The sequence below is a fragment of the Protomyctophum parallelum genome (assembly GCF_964188405.1).
Source record: "Protomyctophum parallelum genome assembly, chromosome: 23".
Lineage (NCBI taxonomy): Eukaryota > Metazoa > Chordata > Actinopteri > Myctophiformes > Myctophidae > Protomyctophum > Protomyctophum parallelum.
The window spans coordinates 19,080,420-19,101,108 of NC_139715.1; the positions used below are offsets into that span (position 1 = coordinate 19,080,420).

The 20,689-nt window shown below is 41.8% G+C and overlaps 2 protein-coding genes across 2 annotated transcripts; both read right to left on the reverse strand.

Annotated features, from left to right (window-relative positions):
- Positions 1 to 3,449: 3,449 nt before the first annotated feature.
- cldn10e (claudin 10e) lies at positions 3,450 to 8,593 on the reverse strand. Its single transcript, XM_083758881.1, has 7 exons — positions 8,356 to 8,593; positions 7,557 to 7,720; positions 6,787 to 6,883; positions 5,345 to 5,506; positions 4,901 to 4,982; positions 4,598 to 4,711; positions 3,450 to 4,292 (listed from the first exon to the last, which is right to left on the reverse strand). The coding sequence occupies exons 2-7, from the start codon at positions 7,689 to 7,691 to the stop codon at positions 3,863 to 3,865; spliced, it is 1,020 nt and encodes a 339-aa protein (XP_083615007.1). The 5' UTR covers positions 7,692 to 7,720; positions 8,356 to 8,593; the 3' UTR covers positions 3,450 to 3,862.
- Positions 8,594 to 14,814: 6,221 nt separating this feature from the next.
- cldn10a (claudin 10a) lies at positions 14,815 to 19,995 on the reverse strand (the record flags this gene model as incomplete). The annotated part of the gene is made up of 5 exons (XM_083758409.1): positions 14,815 to 14,962; positions 17,268 to 17,306; positions 17,755 to 17,836; positions 18,246 to 18,407; positions 19,776 to 19,995. The coding sequence occupies 5 exons, from the start codon at positions 19,993 to 19,995 to the stop codon at positions 14,815 to 14,817; spliced, it is 651 nt and encodes a 216-aa protein (XP_083614535.1).
- Positions 19,996 to 20,689: the final 694 nt, after the last annotated feature.

Consider the following 20,689-nt stretch of genomic DNA (forward strand, 5'->3'; position numbering starts at 1 on the left):
ACATCAAAAACAACACAGAGCACATAACACCAAGACAATACAAAAAAGAAAAAGAAAACATGAGGTCCCCACTGTGTACAGAACCATCCTATCGGCGGGGCAGTTTGTTTAATGCCGCGTGGACAAAACTCATACTAAAACGGACCTTTTCCATGGCAAGGTTCTGTATCTTTGTCCAGATGGCATGAGGTTAAAGAAGCGATACAGAGGATGGTCAGTGTCATTTGATATCGAGAGTGCTAGTCGTGTGATGGCCTTATTGTTCATATCAGAAAGTGTGGGTGTAGGAAGTCCGATGATTTTGGAAGCAATACCGGTGATACTGAAAAGTTTGTTCCTATTAGGCATGGACAGTATGGTGTAGAAACATGCAGAACAGTACAACAGAACAGGTTGAATAATGCTTTTGTACAATAATAGCAGAAGATGAGGAGCAACAGATAATGATCTTAATTTACGGATTACATGGAGTCTTTGCTGAAAGCGTGACTGGATAGAAGTCGAAGAGCCACCATTGGACTGTCCCCAAAGACTAGAGCAGTGCCAGTTGGGCACAGGCCTACTTGGAACGATGCAAGTTGGAAATGCATGCCCCACCCATGCACTTATGTCTGTGTCCCTTTTATGCATATGGAGTTATTTGTCAGGCATGACCAAATATGGAGTCTATGCAGATGGCATACCATTATGATGTCAGAACAGGCTAGCTCCATATATGGAGATATACAGTAAAGGCTTTTATTCTGGTGTGTACGTGCTGACGTACACACAGCATGTATTTTGCATTTATATACATACATGAACAAACAGGGTACTCAGTACTTTGTACTTTAACTACATTTGGATGCCAATATTTTTGTACTTCTACTCAAGTACATTTTAAATTCCGGTCATACTGCAACTAAATTGCAGTCTTGACTTTACTTAAGTAAAACATGTGAGTATACAGTAGGCATCTTTTTCCACCACTGCTTTTTGATGTCTGTTAGTACAGTAGGGCATATTCCACATTTTGGTGTCTAGCATTAGAACAAATTTAACCCCATGTTTGTGCCTAATCTGGGTTGTACGAGATCAGTGGCCGGAGCGTCCTCTTGCTGATGTTGGTGACCCCGTGGCATTTTTGTTATTTAACAAATGTTCCTATTGGCCGAAGGCTGCTAGAATTACTTTTTTTGTTTGCTGTGCCAGCAACAAAATAACTTTGGTGTTGTGACCCTTTGTTATTCAAGAGGTCAAGAGGACATGTCCAGTTTAAAAAATATGCTTGAATAAAAGTGCGTGCGTGCGTGCGTGCGTGCGTGCGTGCGTGCGTGCGTGCGTGCGTGCAGTATGAGTCTACACATTTCATCCCGGCACTGAGGTACATTGTCTTGGTTATTCTCTCACCGACTGCAGCTGCTGAGTACAAGAGCACTGCAGCAAGGCACAGCACAACGCTTTCATTTCAGACCTCACAGATTCCTTATCTTACAAGATCTCTGGTGACCTCTGCTGGCTTGCTGAATGCTGATAGTCTCTTTACTTACATGGTAGAGAATTTACCCGTAATGGAATGGCAATAATATAACCCAGTGGTTACCAAACTAGTGAAAATAGCCGATCTACAAGCTCACAATTATTTTTATTTATGGAATTTCTTAGATTTGTCTGTTTGGTTATTTTTCTTTAAAAATAATATGTATTAAAAACAAGATCTTTTGAAATATACCGGTATATATTTTTCCAACTGTAGGTATTTGTACAAGCGTCGTGAGTTGTGGCCCTTAAAAATTGGTCTGTGACCCACAGATGGGTCCCAACCCAGTGTTTGGGAACCATGTGATATAACTCTCCACATCTTCTCATTGTGAATGGTCTGTTGTCAAAACGTTTAAATGTACTAAGTTGCACTAATTGTGGGAGTATTTTCGGGTTCAGATTTGGCGTTGAATAAACACTACAATTTGTTATCCTATTATTTAGTCTGCCTCCTAATTGCACAGTTCTAGTGTTTTGCACATTATGTTATTAATGTATACTATGGAACATTATGAGAGGGATTTGGTCCCTATAGTAATAGACAGCGATGAAGATAACACATTTATTTAGAAACACTCACCACACGAGGGAGCTATTTACAAAGCTAAACACCCCTGCACTGCAATTATGCATTCTGTTGCTTATTTCAAGTTTAAAATGAAACTGTATTATGCTGCAGTATAAAGTATTTCACTGGAAACTGTAGATTGGCACATGGAGTTGCATTTTATGCATTGGAAATCTACAGACATGGCGGTGTGTGAGAGAGTGTGTGTGTGTGCGTGACTATATAAAAAACACTTTGAAAATAGCTGATGCGAAGCATTGTGAGTGACCATGTAGATCGGCTATTTCCAAATGGCCAAACTGTATATAGGGCTGAAGTAGTTGGTGTATGTTTTCAAATAATAATCCAAATCTACAAAGTAACTAAAGTTTGAGTAAAGAAAATTGGAAATATTCCTGTAAAGTAGAAATGCCTCAAAATTGTACAGTACTTCAGTAAATGTACTTTATATAGTTACTAAAAAATATGGCCTATCACAATCAGTTCAAAGGGACATGTCTATAAGGACCAAAATGTGTCCCTTTGGCCGATCACGATCGGTTCAATAAGAATAAGGGACACTTTTAGTTAACAAATAAGGGACAATTCCGTATTCCAAGGGACGGTTCGGCAACCCTATAGCGTGCATTGCAACATAATGGGCCACAGTGGACAGCAAAGTGGCCTTGTGGTTAGTGTGTAAAGACATAACAGTGTGTCCGCCCTGAGACCGGGAGGTCGGGGTTCAATCCCCGGCCGGGTCATACCAAAGACTTTAAACAATGGGACCCAGTGCCTCCCTGCTTGACACTGAGCATCAAGGGTTGGATTGGGGGTAAGTCCCTGCGACATACTAGCGTCAGGGGATGTACTTGTAGTCTTAGACATAGACATTTCAAAAAGTATTTATTTAAAGACCTTTTAAGCCTTGTACAAAGCCAACTCGAGTTGTGACAAATCATGACAACAAACTAAACATTTCGGGCCAAACTAATAATTGGAAAGAAGAAGAAAACGGCAGGTTACAACACTTTTTGTTGTTTTTCTTCTTTGTAATTATTTGTTGTCATGATTTGTCACAACTCGAGTTGGCTTTGTACGAGGCTAACTATTTCCTGGGCCTGGCGTCGTCATGAAAGGGGGCGGGACTGCGACGCTCTATGGGGCCTCATGGCTCGGCAAGGCTACTTACTTACACAGTGGTCAGTGTACAGTGCTGAAGCACCGAAAGAAACAGGAGATACAGGCAGGAGAGGCATGGCATTATGACATAATGAGAGGCGTTTATGGTTTGACTTGTGTCTGTTGCTTTGGTCGTCTAATGGGCGTGAAGTTCTAGCCTGGTTAATAAACCAGACCGAATCAGTTCAATCATGTAAGCACTAACCAGACACAAAACTTTAGTAGTGTCAAATAGTGAGAAAAAAAACCGAACCAAATAAATTAATAAATATCTATTGTACTGGCAGAATGCTAGTATTTCTTTTTTTCTCTGCTGCTTTGAGCACGTCACACTGTTTAAATGCACAGAAGAGTTGGTGGTCCTCCTCTCTGCCTTCATCTGCATGTACCTTTTCTAATTGGCCCTCAGCTATCATACATACTATTATCAGAAACCTTCCACTTGCAGGTGATCCCACTATAAAAAACAATAATAATAATTTCTCATATGAATTAAGGGAGCAATTCATCAATTTTCAACCTTATTTTCAGAAGATTAGGTCCTCATTAGTCCAACATACTCCATTAGCATTAGTCCCACAGCGCCACACCGAACAATCAGCCACGTCCATGTCAAATGTAGGAGTTTCTGACAAACGGCTCCATCTCGCTCCGTGACCTGCTCGACAGGGACGACACGGTCCGACTGCTGCCGCCGCTGCTCCGCGACGCCGAACGACTCGCGCCGCTGGACCTGGACGTGCGTCCGGACCGCGATCCGGACGACGCCTCTGACCATGAGACGTCGTCCTTGAGGTCAAGTCTGGAGGAGCGGCCCGTCTTTGACGAGCGCTCCGACCTGGAGGAGCGCCCGGATTGGGACGAGCGTTCGGACCTGGAGGAGATGGAGGACATTTCTGAGCGCGCAGACCTAGACGACAGCTCGGAGACGGAAGACACCTTGGTCTTGGAGGTAATCTCTGACACGACGGACAGAGCCGTGTTGGACTTTGTCTTCTCCGTGACCGTCTCTAGGGGTGGAGGAGCAGTGATGACAATTGTCCTGCATGGGGAGAGAAAGCAATATCATCAATATAAGAAGAATGGTCAGGTGGAGTGTGTACGTAACCTTAATCTCTCAAAAACAGATTCCGAGTTGCGCTACAGAATCTGTCGCCATACATTATTGTTGGTGGGAATGAAAACATAGGTGCCCCACCGAAAGAGGAGGCGCCAAATGGTAATAATAGCTTTCCTCGAGATATCTCGTGGATGGCTTGGATTGGGTTAACGTTCCAATTTTGGAGCTCTGGCTCATGGACTAAAACCCGGGTGGAAAAGGGGCCAGAGGCCTGTGTCTTTACTCACCTGGCTTCTCCTCCACAAAGAGGCTTGCACACGGACCATAGGTAGAAGAAGCCTCCAGCCATGTGAAAGGCAGAGCCCACCCAGCCGAGGAACAGAGGGGTGCCCAGGTCAAACCTTATTTTGTACAGATGTATAGAGATATGATAAATAAAATAACAGACCTAGAATACAAAATTATACGGTGTTTCTCTGTACGTACATTTCTCTGTATGTTTTTGGTCAAAGAAAAGGCATGACATAATACGTATGATGCATATATATGATCCAGCATGTGTGCCTGGATTTGGACCACTAGAGACTTACTTCAGTCCATCAAAATGGGGGTTGAAGTACTCTCCTGATACATACTGTGCGTAGACAATATAGCCAGATGAGGACAGACAACCTGCAGTCAGTGGAGAAATGGACAACATTCATTCACTATAAATGTGGCAAAAACCTATCTGTTGCATACCGTTTGCTATTCCAATCACATTCATGAGGCAGCAATCATGTATTTTGCAACTTTGTAACATGACAGCCGCCTTCCAAGAATATATTTACGGTAAAAGTACTTTCCCCTCATGTACATACACGTAATGGCGGCTGCAGCTTACAGAGGTACTAAACAAACATTAATTTATGATCCGTCGAAATTATTGAAACTTTTATTTCACAATCGCAATAGTTGGTTCTCATAAACGTGTTCTCATCTGCAACGTATACCTGCTGACTGAGCCAATGTGAAACCAAGCAGGCAACACTTACCACTGATTATGTGGCACCATCCCCCGCTGTAGATCTTCCTGTACTTGGGCCGGTCTTTCCCTCCAAGAAACGTGCACTCCATCCCCAGCAGGCTCAGAACGAAGCCCAGCATTCCCAACGACAGTCCCGACATCAGCAGACCACGCACTATCTGGATATGGCCTGTTTATCACAATGGTGATGATTAAGCACATTGCTAATTAAGGTAAACACATAACATAACAATTCACAGTTTAGCCATTTAGCAGTTGCTCGTATTCAGAGCACCTGTTACAAGTGGGAGATAAGAGCAAGCAGAGTAAACATGAGGCCGAGCCCTAAACAACAAGCTAAATAATCACACAAGTAGACTGCAAAGAGAACAACGTGCCTCAAAGAAACATAAAACCTAGCATCTGTCTAAACTACATGATTTTCGAAATAACATTCTTAACATTTGTGGTCACCTCGCGACCTGACTATATGGATAAGCGGTTGAAGATGGATGGATGGACATTTAGAAAAGGAAAATGAAAATAACAAAAACATGAACAAGTAACTATATAACATACGGTATACTGTATCTACATAGAAACAGCTAACATTTATGGGAAAAGTGGGTGACAAGAATGACAACAATTAGTAGGGGAGGCTGAACAAACAGTCAAAAAGGACACGCACATCTAAACCTATAGGCTGGGTGCTGGATCAAAATAAAGTCAACAATAATGGCAATGACAGAACAGTGCTAGAGGGTGAAGTGGACTCTAAAGAGGTACATTTTCAGACTGGCAGACATTTTGGAGTGAGTCTGCAGTTCTGACTGCAAGGGAGAGTTTATTCCCGCCTGCAATAACTCAAGAACAACAAGTTAACCTAGATTGTGCACAGAACGGTGCACATTTGAAAACTTGAAATGGGACATTCTGCATAATGAGTACTTTATACTTTTGGTACATTTTGATACCAATACCTTTGTACTTTCACTCAAGTACATTTTGAATTCTGGATGCTTACTTGTATTTCTATATTGCGGTATTGATACTTTCACTTAAAGTAAAAAAGTACTTTTTGCACCACTGTATATAAGAATGTACTTAGTTCTAATACTTATCAGGCCCCCAAAAAACATTTCCAGTCGTGCTCAGGATATAGGTTGATTTTATCTTTTCAAGACAGTCGCTATGATTCTTCAAACGGTTTACTTCCCTCATAGCCGCGCTATGAGCTTGTAGATCTGCTATTTTTTTTAAACATGATAATGTGTGCAAATCTCTCTCTCTCTCTCTCTCTCTCTCTCTCTCTCATTTTCAGATGGAGGTCCACGGCCAAATACAGATCATTTTGGGGGTCCTTGACCTTGACATGAAAATGTTGGAGCACCAGTGCATCCCACTGATACATTTTTCAGAAGGAAACTGTCATGATTTGGAAGCCATTTTGTAGCAGCCTACAGTACGTACCTTCCACGGACCAGAGCATGGGGAAGTCGTAGCAGTTGGTGACGGCGGTGGAGTCGGTGAAGCAGGCCCTCCACAGACTGGACCAGTACCAGGCCACCTATAATAGAGGAGCATATAGGGAGAGAGAATGGTGATTTGGCCCTCCACAGGCTGGGCCAGTACCAGCCCACCTATAATAGAGGAGCATAGGGAGAGAGAATGGTGATTTGGCCCTCCACAGGCTGGGCCAGTACCAGCCCACCTATAATAGAGGAGCATATGGAGAGAGAATGGTGATTTGGCCCTCCACAGGCTGGGCCAGTACCAGCCCACCTACTGTATAATAGAGGAGCATAGGGAGAGAGAATGGTGATTTCGCATCGCATCTTATTTGTCTAAAAGCGCGGGGTCGCCACAAGTGGCCAAATCCATATGGCCACCATTAACAACCTATATCCATTCCAAGCATTCGTTTTGCACGAAAAACACTCCTTGGGCAAAAACGGTGGCTGTGGCTATGGCCGAATTTAGCCCAAGGAGTGTTTTTCGTGCAAAACGAATGGATTCAGAATCATGAAAACCACCTAGTTTGACACGTCACTTACTTAAAACATTAAATTTTGAAAATCTTGCCTTATATACGTTGTTAATGGTGGATTTGGCCGCTGTGGCGACCCCGAAAGGTCACCCTATACTGTAGCTAAATCATTAGAGCCCTGGGCTACATCTGTGCAAAATGTGGCGCTTTTAGATAAACTAGCGCGGAAATATCCCAATGCTCCTCGACTAACCTTGATGATGGAGGAGCCGCCCATGCCCCCGATGGAGGTTATCTTCCAGCCCTCCATGGCCATGGTGCACGCCACGAAGATCCAGCCCAGCACCGTCATCAGGAAGCCCCAGATCTGAACCACACGGATCTTCATCGCTGGCTATAGCTGCAGGCTGCTCCTCACTGTGGATATAGGAATGGTGAGGGTCCGTATGCTGCTGATGAATTGAATCCAGTGGTACGTTTTCAACCCTTTTCACATCAAGGTCCATTATTTATTGGGCGTTTCATCCACGGACCACCATTTGATGACATTTTAACCTCTCAGACCCAAAACTAAAGAATATTTAGTTGTTGTTGCATAAGATATTGTCCACAATTCCATGCTGTATTGATGTTGGTTACCATTAGGATAGATGACAGGCAAACGTTGATCAAAATAACAATTCTTCTACATTCTAATTGTATAGACTTCTTGTAAATGATGAAATGCAGATCTTTAGAGCGTAAAATTAAACCAAATGTTTTCATTTTACACTCTATAAGGGTCCATTTGGTTACCAACTTTCCATTTTTTATGAGGACCACCTGAAACCCCCTCAAACATTATCGATTTTATTCAAAGAAATGTCACTCCTTTGTACAACAAAAAATATAAGGCTTAATTTATTCATTTGACTAATCAATATATTCTGTAAAATCAATGCAAGAAATTATAGAAAAACTCACTTCTCAATAGTCTAAGATAGGATTCGATAGTTTGCAGCCCTAGTGCTTCTATAGGTTATTTATTTAATAATTTAAGTTAATTCACTCACCAATGTATTCTTCGGAATGAATTAATTTATAATATTATTATCCGTCATCCAGGAAGGACGGTGGCTCGTGCCATGATGTCACTGTGTGGTAGAAGAGGAAGGCAGAAGTTAGAACAGACTAGACAAAGGCTATGGCTAACAGAGGCTAACCCCAGCTGCAGGGACAGAGTAATCACGCTATGGGACAGACTTGTTTTGCATGCAGGCCCCTACGGTGCGCAGGTGAGAGACGAGCACATTACAGGTTCCCAGGAGATGTGGCCGAGAGATGTGAAGTTGTGAGTCTCGTCTGAAAGTGCTTAGCTAAGCAGTGCAGCTCCAGTTACCGAAAGTGACACAACCATTGAGTATGCTCGTGTATTACATTTTCACACTGAGTGGGTGCAGAACTAGTTTGAAGAGATTGCCTATAAAGCAATATCAAAATGGGTGGGTCAGCCATTTCTAGCACTGAAGCTCTGCTCATGCCATTGGTATACTAGCTCTCATTGAACAAAACCACCATTTCAAACCAAAACCTGCAAGCATGACAATTTGTCTGACTCAATACCAAAAACGTCCTTGTACTGTAGTTCAACCTTTAAACATTGCAATATATTATAAAACATAATGACAATATTTGACAGAATTTCAACCAGTGGCATAATTTCTTTCATCAGAAACTCAGGGTACTACAGAGGGTATAGGCCTACTTTTTTATTTTAATAAATGGCAGCATTTTTGGGACAAATAGCAGCATTCTTTTCTCAAGACTATTTAATTTAAATTGTATACAAAAAAACTACTTTAATCCTTTAAACTAATTGTGTTTAAAGTTAGCTGCTCTGTTTACATGTGCAGTAGGTCTAGCGGTCTACTCGGTATACATGGTAGTCCTTAGGGTGGTTGTATTTCATTGGCTAACCTTCTTTTGTCGCACTTCACAAATCTTGCTACTGTGAGTGTGAGACAGTGCCCAATAGGTATGGGTGTTTTTTGTCGTTGGCCATAGTTTCAAACTCACTTTGGGTGTGTATAATCTCTGGGAAGTAATATGTTTCCACCACATTTTGTGTGCAGTGGGTGCATAGTCTGTCTTCCCTTGGGAGCGAGGTCTGTCTGTGGCGGCCTTTCTCTATTGCAAGGCTGTGTTCACTGAGTCTGTACCTGTAGTCAACGCCTTCCTACGTTTTTTACCGTGCTCGGGTAATCAGCCAATGTACGGTATATTCTCTTTTTAGTGACAGATGGCATTCCATTTTGCTTTGGGTTTGGGCAGTCACTTTCCAGTATGTCAGGTAGCTTTCCTTTTGTTTTCTTATAACTGGTTAAGTCCAATGGGTTTTCCGTCTGGTGGTTGTGCTTGCGTTTGTGCAAACTCAAGGTTTTAGTTGAAGACTTATAGGCTATAATTGTTCTAATGCTTACTATTGTCTGCCTGCCTTTGGGTTAAATAATTAAATTGTAATGCTTACAGTACCTCATAATGTTTTGATTTATGACTGGTCTTAGGTTTGGCGGAAGGGACTGTGTCCTCCTACACCAGTGTGATGACATTCTGCCAGCTCAGCACAGTCAGTGATGCTAATCTCCAAACTCATTTGGCGAGCCAGCTAGACTAAACAGCTGTACCTCCTGTGGACACCCGCAACTGGAGGTGGGTACAATATTGTGTGTGTGTGTGTGTGTGTGTGTGTGTGTGTGTGTGTGTGTGTGTGTGTGTGTGTGTGTGTGTGTGTGTGTGTGTGTGTGTGTGTGTGTGTGTGTGTGTGTGTGTGTGTGTGTGTGTGTGTGTGTGTGTGTGTGTGTGTGTGTGTGTGTGTGTGTGTGTGTGTGTGTCACATTAAAATAAAAAGTGAATTTGTGAAAAGAGCCAATCTACAAGCTCACAATGTGTGACATATATACAGACATGGGTATAGGTTATAGTTAAACAGGCCTGAAGGAAATCTGCAGTCTCCGGAGTGCCACGCCCCCTTTCTAGTTAATTCTGTGACTCTGAACTTATTACTATGGGGAGTGATGAAGGGGTGTGTGTGTGTGACTGTGTGTGACTGTGTGTGTGTGTGTGTGTGTGTGTGTGTCTGCGTGTATGTGTATGCGTGTGCGCGTTCGTTCCACTGCAATTTAGCTCCCTGAAATCAGTTTGATTGTTTGTGTATTCCCTCATCTGCGGGCAGTACGCTACACTGCAAAAATGCTGAGAGTTAATTTAAATGAATTCACACAGGATTCCTTAGAAGTAGAGCTGAGAGGAATAGATTATTCTGCTATAGGAGTCCAGCAGATTGCACCTCGACTACTACAGTGTTACACCAGTGCATTAATGACCTTCACAACCTTCCATAAAGCCATGTAATAACGTTGGTGGCCTTTAAGCTCTGCCCCCGGGCCTTATCCCGGGTTATTAGCTACTTCACTAAGTCCCTCACTATGCCGTATAGGTCTCATAATTACAACATAACGTCTTTGTGTGGTTATAATTAGACTTAATTCCGTGACTCTGAACTTATTAAGGCTATGGGGAGAGGGGTGATGAAAGTTCCCTGGGCCAGTGAGGATGAAAGGGAGCCCTCTTTGTTTGAAAGGCCTTTTGGCTTATGGTAAAGTTATTGGTGAGGTAGGGAGAGCATTGGAAATTGAGGAATGCTGTGTTGACTTTACTCTAGCCAGGTCAATCTGGCAAAAGAATATATGAAAACGAGAACAAAGGCAAGGTTATGCGACCCAGGCTACCTGGGCCTCACTTAATTAACCCATTTAGACCTGAATCAGATTCTACAAAATGTCTTCTAAATCATGACAGTTTTCTGAAAAACCTATGTTTCTATGTCAGTGCGGTTCTCAAACTATTTCATGTCAAGGACCTCAAAAATATATATTGAATATACATGTTTGGCCGCGGACCACCTTCAGAAAATAGTTTGTACCAGGGACCCCCAGAAGCAAAGATACCAGTTATAAGCGTTCGCTGTGAAATAATAATATACCACATTTTGCACACATTTTCATGATCGCTATGAGCTTGTAGATCTGTAGTACAGTCAAACACTTATACCAAAAAAAATGTCCTTGTGTCTTGTTTCCATTTAGGCCCTATGCAATCAATTCATAGACAATGGTATAAGTGATAAAGCCTTGGTTTATTTATTTTTCTCAGTGCTACTCTGGAAATGGAAGGGAATGTTGCTACCCTCTAACCATTATAAATGGACAAATACTGCCCTCTGGTGGTTTAATAGTAGAACTGTAAATTGATGCTGAAAGGATGCAGTGCTGCCGGTTAGGTCCTACATACAGTATATATGCCATAGACTGTATATATGTATGTATTACGACGCCATCAAGGCCCGCCAAAATACATTTTAGTCGACTAAATCAACTGTAGATTTAGTCGACTAAAATCTTATGATATTTAGTCGACTAAAACTAGACTAACAGTAAAACATTCCAGGTGGCTAAAAATGTGATTTAAACTAAATGAAAACTATTCAAGAGACTATAATGACTAAAACTATAAAATCTAAATTTGCTGTCAAAATCAACACTGAATACAACCATTATTATCTTAGAGCTCCTGTCCCACCCGGTCCCTCCTGGACACCCGACACTGTGTTTGTAGACACAAAGTGCCGGAAAGGCGCGGGAGCAACTTCCTCCTGCCAGCCCGGTTTGAGTATCCGTCCCCTGGGCCAAGGTTTTGCGTAACATAGGTGAGGGTTCCTCTTGATCAGGAGGTGCTGATAGATAGGTGGTCCCGGTGTCTAGCAGAGTGGATATAGGTGGTCCCTGTGCCTAGCAGAGTGGATATAGCTCTATATCTCTGGGGTCCGGTGTATGCCCTATACTGACCCCAGGCCGGGCTCTGGGGAGTACTCCATTTTATTGTTCTACTTTTAAGTAGAAGTATCAACACTGCAATGTAGAAATACAGGTAAAAGTTCGAAATTCAAAATGTACTTGAGTAAAAGTGAAAATGTATTGGCATCAAAATGTACTTTGAAGTACTCACTATGCAGAATGTTGAAAGTTTTCAAATGTATACAAATATGTTGAAAATAGCAGATCAATTAGTGCGGCGCGATGCGGCTTGTGGCTATTTTCAAATGGCTGAAATGTATATAGGGCTGAAGGGGTTAATGTATGTGTTTTAATAATAATAAAAATCTATAAAGTAACTAGTAAGTTACTATATATTATTATTATTGTAAGTACAATATTTGCCTCAGAGATGTAGTGGAGTAGAAATAAAAGTATTGGAAATTGGAAATACTCAAGTAAAGTACAAATATCTCAAAATTGTACTTAAGTACAGTAAATGTAGGCCTACTTAGTTACTTTCCACCACTGCTGGGGTCCAGAGGCAGGCAAGAGAAGAGGACACGTTCTTTGATGTGTATCAAAAAGATTAATGTTTCATTGGGGGACACAAGTTATTGCGACTTGTGATTGGGAAGATTGTAAAAGTTTCCTTATCAAATAAATCTACAACCTTAAACACGTTTCCATCACAACTCGTTTTCAGCATGTATATATCTATATATATATATTTAATTCTGAAGATTTTGGAACATTATCAAAAATCTAAAGTATTCACCATAATCCTTATAATAATCTTTTTTTTTTTTTTTTTTTTTTAATAGGGCATATGTGGTTAAACAGCACTTCTGTGGCTTTGAGGAATGTTGGCATCAGCTGTCAAAGTGAACAAACAGCTTTTAAACCAGCACTTGTCAACACAACACAATCATATCTGATTACATTTAATAATAACAATGGGAAATTCTCTGCACACGAAAAAAAGAAAAGAAAAACCCTATCAAGAGTTCAGCCAATGAAACGCAATATTGTACAGAAACAAATATATATATTTATTGGACTGACATCACAGCTGCTCTCTTTCTGTAATTTGTGCGTAAAAACAACAGGGTTAAGCAACTGCATGTTCTTACATTCTGGAAAGAACTTTGTTAACTAACTAGTAACGTGTAATGATACTAAGGCTAAGTTTCTAAATCATGAATGTATTTGTGATACTGTAGTTAAACCAACACTGTGTTTATAGCATCTTATACACAAAGCATCCTACACCCCACACACATTTGAAAGTATACAGAAACACTGGGGGAAAAATACTGATCATACAGTACACACAGTACAAATAACACTTGAGTTGATGCTTTCTTTTGCATCTGCTCATGGTATATTAAATGATGAGCACAACAGCAATAGATTGATATAGAAATAGGACTATGCTTGGACAAAAGTGTCACTCGATGTCACCATTTCTTGGAATGTTGTTTCAGTATAGTATAGCCATGCTTCAGAGATCGCTACTACAGTGGAGTTTCTAAATAAAAGTCGACATGGCAACACTTTGTATTATAATGTATATAATGCATTACAAATGTACTTTAGAAGGTGTCAGTCTGCTACTCTGCTTATATCACAGTATAATTATAGCTATAAGCACTCATAAATATTCATACTGATTCATAACGATAACCATAATACATTATAAAACATAATTTAATGACTTATACTGTATGTATGGTCAATAAACTGGACACAGATTTATTATCAGAGTAAATTCTCATAGTTGTAATACATTATGCTAATTTGCTAATGCATCATACTCCCAGTTATAATGCATTATAATGCAGCTGTTAGTCGTGCCAAGTCAAGTGGTCAGTGCTTAAAGTAAAATGTTTTGTGGGTTGTTGTTTATATGTTTATAATGCATTATAGACATGGGCTTCAGATAATGTGTTATACCACATATCATGCAGGATTTTGCAGTGTATTTGGTCTTAGTTTTCAAGTCACAGTGATTTTGACATATCCTGATCCTGTGGAGTCCAGTGAATGACCAGTCTGCTCAAGGTGACCTGACAGTTTGATGAACACTCTGTGCCCAGTTCAATTTCCTGCTGAAAACAACCTTATCTGATGTCATTTATTTTATTTGGCCAGTTTATTGGCCACTGACAGATCTAAAGACTGAATGTACACCTTTGTACCTTTCTTTTCTTTGTCATACATTTACTTCACACAGGTGTGTTCAAGGGACACAGTATCGATTTCCAAAAGTCCCATTTAGGCAAATCTGACAAAGGACTGTAGCTACTTATAGGCTGTCATGAAATGTAGCTTATACCGATAAATGCATCCACTTTCCAGTCTATGTGGTTGTTCAAGAGCATACATGATGTACAAAGTTACAGTGTGTACTTCTTTTCTGTGCTTTTTTAGACAGGGCAGTGTAGGAAGATGGTACATTGAGCAACAGCGGAGAGGAGGAACGACGTGCAACAACAGTTCTCCAGCCGGAATCGAACCGGGGACGCAATGCAGTGACTCGGTCATCCACCCACCGCCACACCACAGGTATGAAGTTTCTCCATCAGTTCTACGGGTGAATTAGTTGTGACGACCACCAGTCTGCCACGCATATTCCCACGACAAGACGATGGCTCATTGTCACACGTAGGCATTCCTCCCAAACTGCCTGGACGCGTCCACTGGCTCTCCGGGGTCTTTGTGTGCAGGGCTGGCGGCTGTTTTGCTGTGCTTGTTCTGCCGCGAGGCGGTGGCGAAGGACGCGGCACCTCTGTAGGAGTACTCGGCCCTGTTATGAAACCACAACAAGTAATGCACTGGTTCCCAAACGTTTTCATGTCAAGGACCCCCAAATTGACACTTATCATGCCTATACGGACCCCCATTTGAAAAGACATGCCAGGGACTTTTTACGGCTCTAGCAATGATTCTCAAGTCTCAACCATTTTAAGGACCCTCAGTTTGACATGTAATAGGCTACGGACTCCCATTTAATGGCATTTCTATCTCTGAGACCCCAATTTATAGTGTAAAATCTATGTTAATTTAACTCTTGAGAGTGTACAAATGGAACTAAATGGACCCGTTTGAGAACCACTGAAGTAAAGAATACCAAATATGTCTGTTTTCCAACTGAAGAAATGCATGCTTTTTTTCTGCATGACCTACTCCAGTCCCTTTGGGAATTTACTTAAGTAAGCAAGACTTGGAGAGGCGCTGACTGTCTTGATCAGACAGTCCCTTTGATGCAGGGTTTATATTTATATGGATAAATTATCTCTCCATAAAACTATTTCTGAGATGAAATTGTCTCCCAAGTGTTTTCATTCGTCTGCCCTTCTTTTGCAATAATTTCAAAGTGAGCATTAGATTTGTATACTTTGGGGATCACCAATTAAGAATACAAAGGAAAACATGTTTTCTTTACTTTCATAGCATCAGCAGAAGTCAAATTAACTAAATAATGTAGAGTTCAAGTGCTCCGCCATGCAGGACCAAATGTAACCTTCTGTGCGAGTGCATCCTCTACTCTTTGCACCAAAGCAGCCATCATAGCAACCATTCTGTTTTCTATCTTCTCCCATTGGGATACATCATGTGCATAAATGTCTATTTACGTTTATGCTAATGAATGATACACAGCTTCATCTGTAAAATGTGATTTTACAGACAGTAGCCTTGTGGTTAGAGTGTCCGCCCTAAAACTGGGAGGTCGGGGTTCGATCCCCGGCCCGGGTCATACCAAAGACTGTAAGAATGGGACCCAATGCCTCCCTGTTTGGCACTCAGCATCAATGGGTTGGATTGGGGCGGGTCAAATCAATGAATCAAATAATTCCCGAGCATGTTACGGCTGCGGCTCACCACTCCAAGAGATGGGTCAAATGCGGAGAACAAATTTGACTGCGGTAAAGTGTGTGACAAATCGTATGACTTTGACTTTGATGATCTATGCTGTCTGAAGAGCCATAGCGACTGTCTTGAAGAGATAAAATCAATCTATATCCCGAGCACAACTGGTGCTGTTTTTTGGGGGGGACTGATATAGGAGTACAACATTCTAAAAAGTACCCAAATGTTTTACTTAAGTAAAAGTATCAATACTGCAATGCAGAAATATTCTGTTGGGTCCCAAGTCCAGAATTCAAAATGTGAAATTAATTGGCATCAAAATGTACTTAAAGTACCAATAGTTAAAGTACTCATTATGCAGAATGTCCTGTTTCAAGTTTTCAAATGTATATTAACCTTTTGAAAATATCTGATCTACAAGCTCACAATGCGTCTCGTCGCAACGCATTGTGAGCTTGTAGATCAGCTATTTCCAAATGGCCAAAATGTCTATACTGTAGGTACTTCTACTCTTCTAGTACTATAATATTCTTTTAGTTTTGTGTCTGAGAGGCTAAATGTCATCAAATGGTGATCCGTGGCTCAAATGCTGAATAAATAATGGTCCTTGAAATTAAAAGGGAATTGAAAACCACTGCTGTATAGCAAAAGAGAGTGGGCTATGTCTGCTGTGCTCGAAATAAAAACACACACCTATTCCCTAGATGAAATATTCTGACCCAGAATATTAAGAAGTATATATCACAGTCTTCACAGTTTCCTTGATGCATGTGGCCAATAGCGCTTGCCTAAGCAAACCCCCCCCCCCCCCCCCCCTCCTCTCCTCATTCATTCATTCAAGGTGACTTTTGCGTAAGTAATGTTGTCCACATTTTCAGGCTGCGACAAAGGAAACATTCAGCCGTCATCATTCATGTAACTTATCAAAATAATTGGAGTACAATTTCCTTTTAAATCTGCAGATTATGAGACAAGATGTTGAGAGAGATTGCTTTTTTTAAATGGCCACGCCATAATTTAGGTAAAATGACTCTACTGGGTTGCACTGCACTCTCCCTCTAAATGAAATCGTCTGACATCAGCTTGTTGATTGCTCTTGACGATAGATGAGGCTGCAGATACATGGAAGTAACCACCCACTCATGTTAATGTTATTGTAAAGAAAAGCAGCTTGCCTGTTACTGACGCCATCCGATAAGGATAGACAGAATACGAATCCTCCGAGGATACACAGCACCGACCCGGCCCAGCCGATGAAGAGGGCCGCTCCCAGCTCAAATCTAGACACAAACCACGAGTCAAACTAAAACGTTTTAACTTCCCAGTTTTACTCGATCAATGAAGCAGGAAGTAGGAACATCTCAAAATAAAAAAAATATATAAAACTGTGCCGGTTTATAAAAATAAACCAAGGGCCTTAACATTGAAACTGATCACTTATCCCAAAGAAATAAAATGGACCAAAAAAGAAAGCAAAAATATAAAACATATATACATTTTAAGCACATGAAACCCAGTGTCCCTATTCTGAGCATAGGCAGAAATTCAGCCAAACATTCTGGAGAAAAAGTAGATACAGTACTTGTAACAGTAGTACAAGTTGAAAGTTCAGCTATTTTCACTAATTGGTGTACAAATCAATGAAGTATATATGGTTTAAGTAGTTAAGATATCATTTACACAAACTGTGACATTACACTGTAAATGTAATCAATCCCCACCACTTACTTCTGCGCGACGAAGAGTGGGTCAAAGAAGTCAGTTGTAATCCTGTGAGCATATATGGAGTACGCTGTCATGCTGCACAGCCCTGCAAGCAGAAAGGTTTCTCATTTGTTTGGAACATGAAAGACAGAGTGCAGAGGAGAGAAGACACATTATTCTTGATTCCGGTTAATACCCAGAGGCGATACGGTAGTTATTAATGCAGTAAGTTGAGTCATCAGAGCATCTCACATTATTACAAAGTCTACTTCAGTGCTTCTGAAATGTGTTGTTCATGGACACTCAGGTTGAGAGCATCCCAAATGGAGTGTAGAAATTGTAAGGGATTTGGATCCATTTATACACTCTTAGCGTTGTGGGGGTGCTTGAAATAAATAATTTGGGAACCATTGGTACACTGACATTACAAAGTAAGTTCAATCAATGCTGTCTGGCAATATTCACCCATTAAGTCCAGAGACATAAGTGTATATACAACATAGGGGGAGCTTTACCGCTAAGAATGAAGTGAAAGCCGGAGAGGACAGTTAGACGGGCTTTGGTGATCTTTGAGCCCCCGATTTTCGTGCACTTCATTCCCACTAAGGCCAGGGTGGCTCCGAAGAAACCCAAAATAACTGAAGCAATCATCAGGCTCCGACACACCTGGATATAGGCTAAAGACAAACAGACAGACAGACATATTGTGTGAGTGATCGAATGATCGAATGATTGATTGATTGATTCATTTATTGATTAATTGATTGATTCATTGATTCATTGATTGCAGAATGGAGAGAGAGAAACAGACAGCACAAGATAATACGAGAAGGGATGTTTTTTTGTCACATTTCCATTCACATCAGTGAATTAATGTAAAAGACTATATATTATCCATCTCAGGTCTATAAGTCACTAACATTTACACAACGAGGGTGGTGATTTCCCCTTATCTCCAAAACAAGGTAACATTTCCTTTGTCCACAAATGACCTCTGGGAGACTACATGACTTTCTCCAATTCCTCCACGGTGGGCACATTGCATAATTAAACAACACGCCTCCTTTCGTGGCTGATTAGCATTTCTTCTGTCACGAAGAACGAGTGACCCCCGTGCATGACTTTCTCAAATGGCTCGGATTCGGAACACATTAGGAGAACTGTATCCATCCATGCTTCGCTCGGCCCGTTCAATGAAATGTGCAGAGTTAAATGTTAAACGTGCTGCTTCATGGACTGCATCCAGACTGGCAGTGTGGCGGGGCAGCTAGCGGGGGGGTGTCCAGTTCCAAATGCGCTTGTTTACAATGGTAGTCATTCATCCAAATGAAAACAGGTGCTTTACGATTCTAGGTATTTCTTATGTATACGGAATGCAGATGGGATGCAGAATACAAACGACCCAAACAACACACTGTGGTAGCCTACATGTTCTGGCTGACCAGAGCTGACCCCCCACATGCAATGTAGCACAATAACCAATAAGTGGAATATAAGAATAATCATAATAGTGCAATGAATAAAAAGCTTATTTTGCTAGTACCAGTACTACTCTGTTAATAACAACAATAATAATCATAATAATAATAATGACAATAGTCCTATTTAGTTAACTAAGCCAGTGGTTCCCAAACCTTTTCATGTCAAAGACCCTCAAATTGACACTAATTTGCCCGCGGACCCCCATTTGAAGAGATATGCCGGGGACCTCCATGAGAGGAGATTTTTATGGCCCTAGCAGTGATTCTCAACCCGTTTAATTTCAGTGACCCCCAGTTTTACATTAATTAGGCTACGGACCCCCATTTAATGGCATTTCTATCTCTGAGACCCCAATGTATATTGTAAAATCAATGTTAATTTAACTCTTGAGAGTGTACAAACGGGTCCATTTGGTTCCATTTGTACACTACAGACCCATAAGGGTCCATTTGTTTTCCAAACTATCATTTAGCTGGGGACCCCCTGGAAGTGCCTCAAGGACCCCTGGGGGTCCCTGGACCCCACTGTGAGAACCACTGAACTAAGATGTACCTTGCACTCACCGTCCAGAGCCAGCATGGAGGGGAAGTCCTTGCAGTTGGAGACGCCGGTGGAGTCGGTCACGCAGGTCTTCCACAGGTTGGACCAGAAGGTTGCCGTGGTGATGACCGTGCCGTCCACCGAGGACACCTTCCAGTAGTCGGTGGGCAGCGTGGAGGACACCAGGATCCAGCCCGAGATGCTGAGCAGGAAGGCCACCATCTCCGTGGCCATGTTCCCCATGATGAGTCCCTCTTGTCTGCTGGGAGGTGAGGGTCACGAGATGTGGATCTGTCTCTGAGGAGAGAGGGACGCTCACTCTCTGCCTCTCTTTCTCTCACTCTCTCTCACTGTATGTCATCTTTCTGTCTTTCCTTTCTCTCTCTCTCTCTCTCTCTCTCTCTCTCCCTCTGCCTCTCTCGCTCACTCACACGCCCACGCACGCATCGTATATCTATTTTAGGATTAAGTCCCTTGCTTAGAACCCCTCCCCATCTTGTCTATCATTCTCTCTACACCCCCCCCCCCCCCCCTCTCTCTGGTCAGACGTGATAAGGCTTCAGACTCACAGAGGCGTTTCAGAGAACAGGTGCAGAGAGGGTGTGCGCACTGCGCACGCAGCGCAGGTACAAATATGCGAGTGGTCTTTCTGCTATCCAAGCCTGGCTCTCTGTTCACTACGACTTTTTGGCAGGTCGACTCGGTGAAAAGCACACATGAGAAAGCAGCAGTGACGATGCCATGCCTCTGCATTCCTGCGCACACACACACACACACACACACACACACACACACACACACACACACACACACACACACACACACACACACACACACACACACATTTGCTCACTCAAGACGTGTACATTGTAAGCAGTAAGTGCATAAGTGTGCGCGAGTGTGCGTGCGTGCGTGCATGCATGTGCGTGTGCATGCA

Excerpts from the sequence above, each read along its gene's own strand:
- cldn10e (XM_083758881.1), bottom strand. The coding sequence starts at position 7,691 with ATGAAGATCCGTGTGGTTCAGATCTGGGGCTTCCTGATGACGGTGCTG. Across the intron at positions 6,884-7,556 it reads GCGGCTCCTCCATCATCAAG|GTGGCCTGGTACTGGTCCAG; the intron begins GTTAGTCGAGGA and ends CCTCTATTATAG. Across the intron at positions 5,507-6,786 it reads CATGCTCTGGTCCGTGGAAG|GCCATATCCAGATAGTGCGT; the intron begins GTACGTACTGTA and ends TGTGATAAACAG.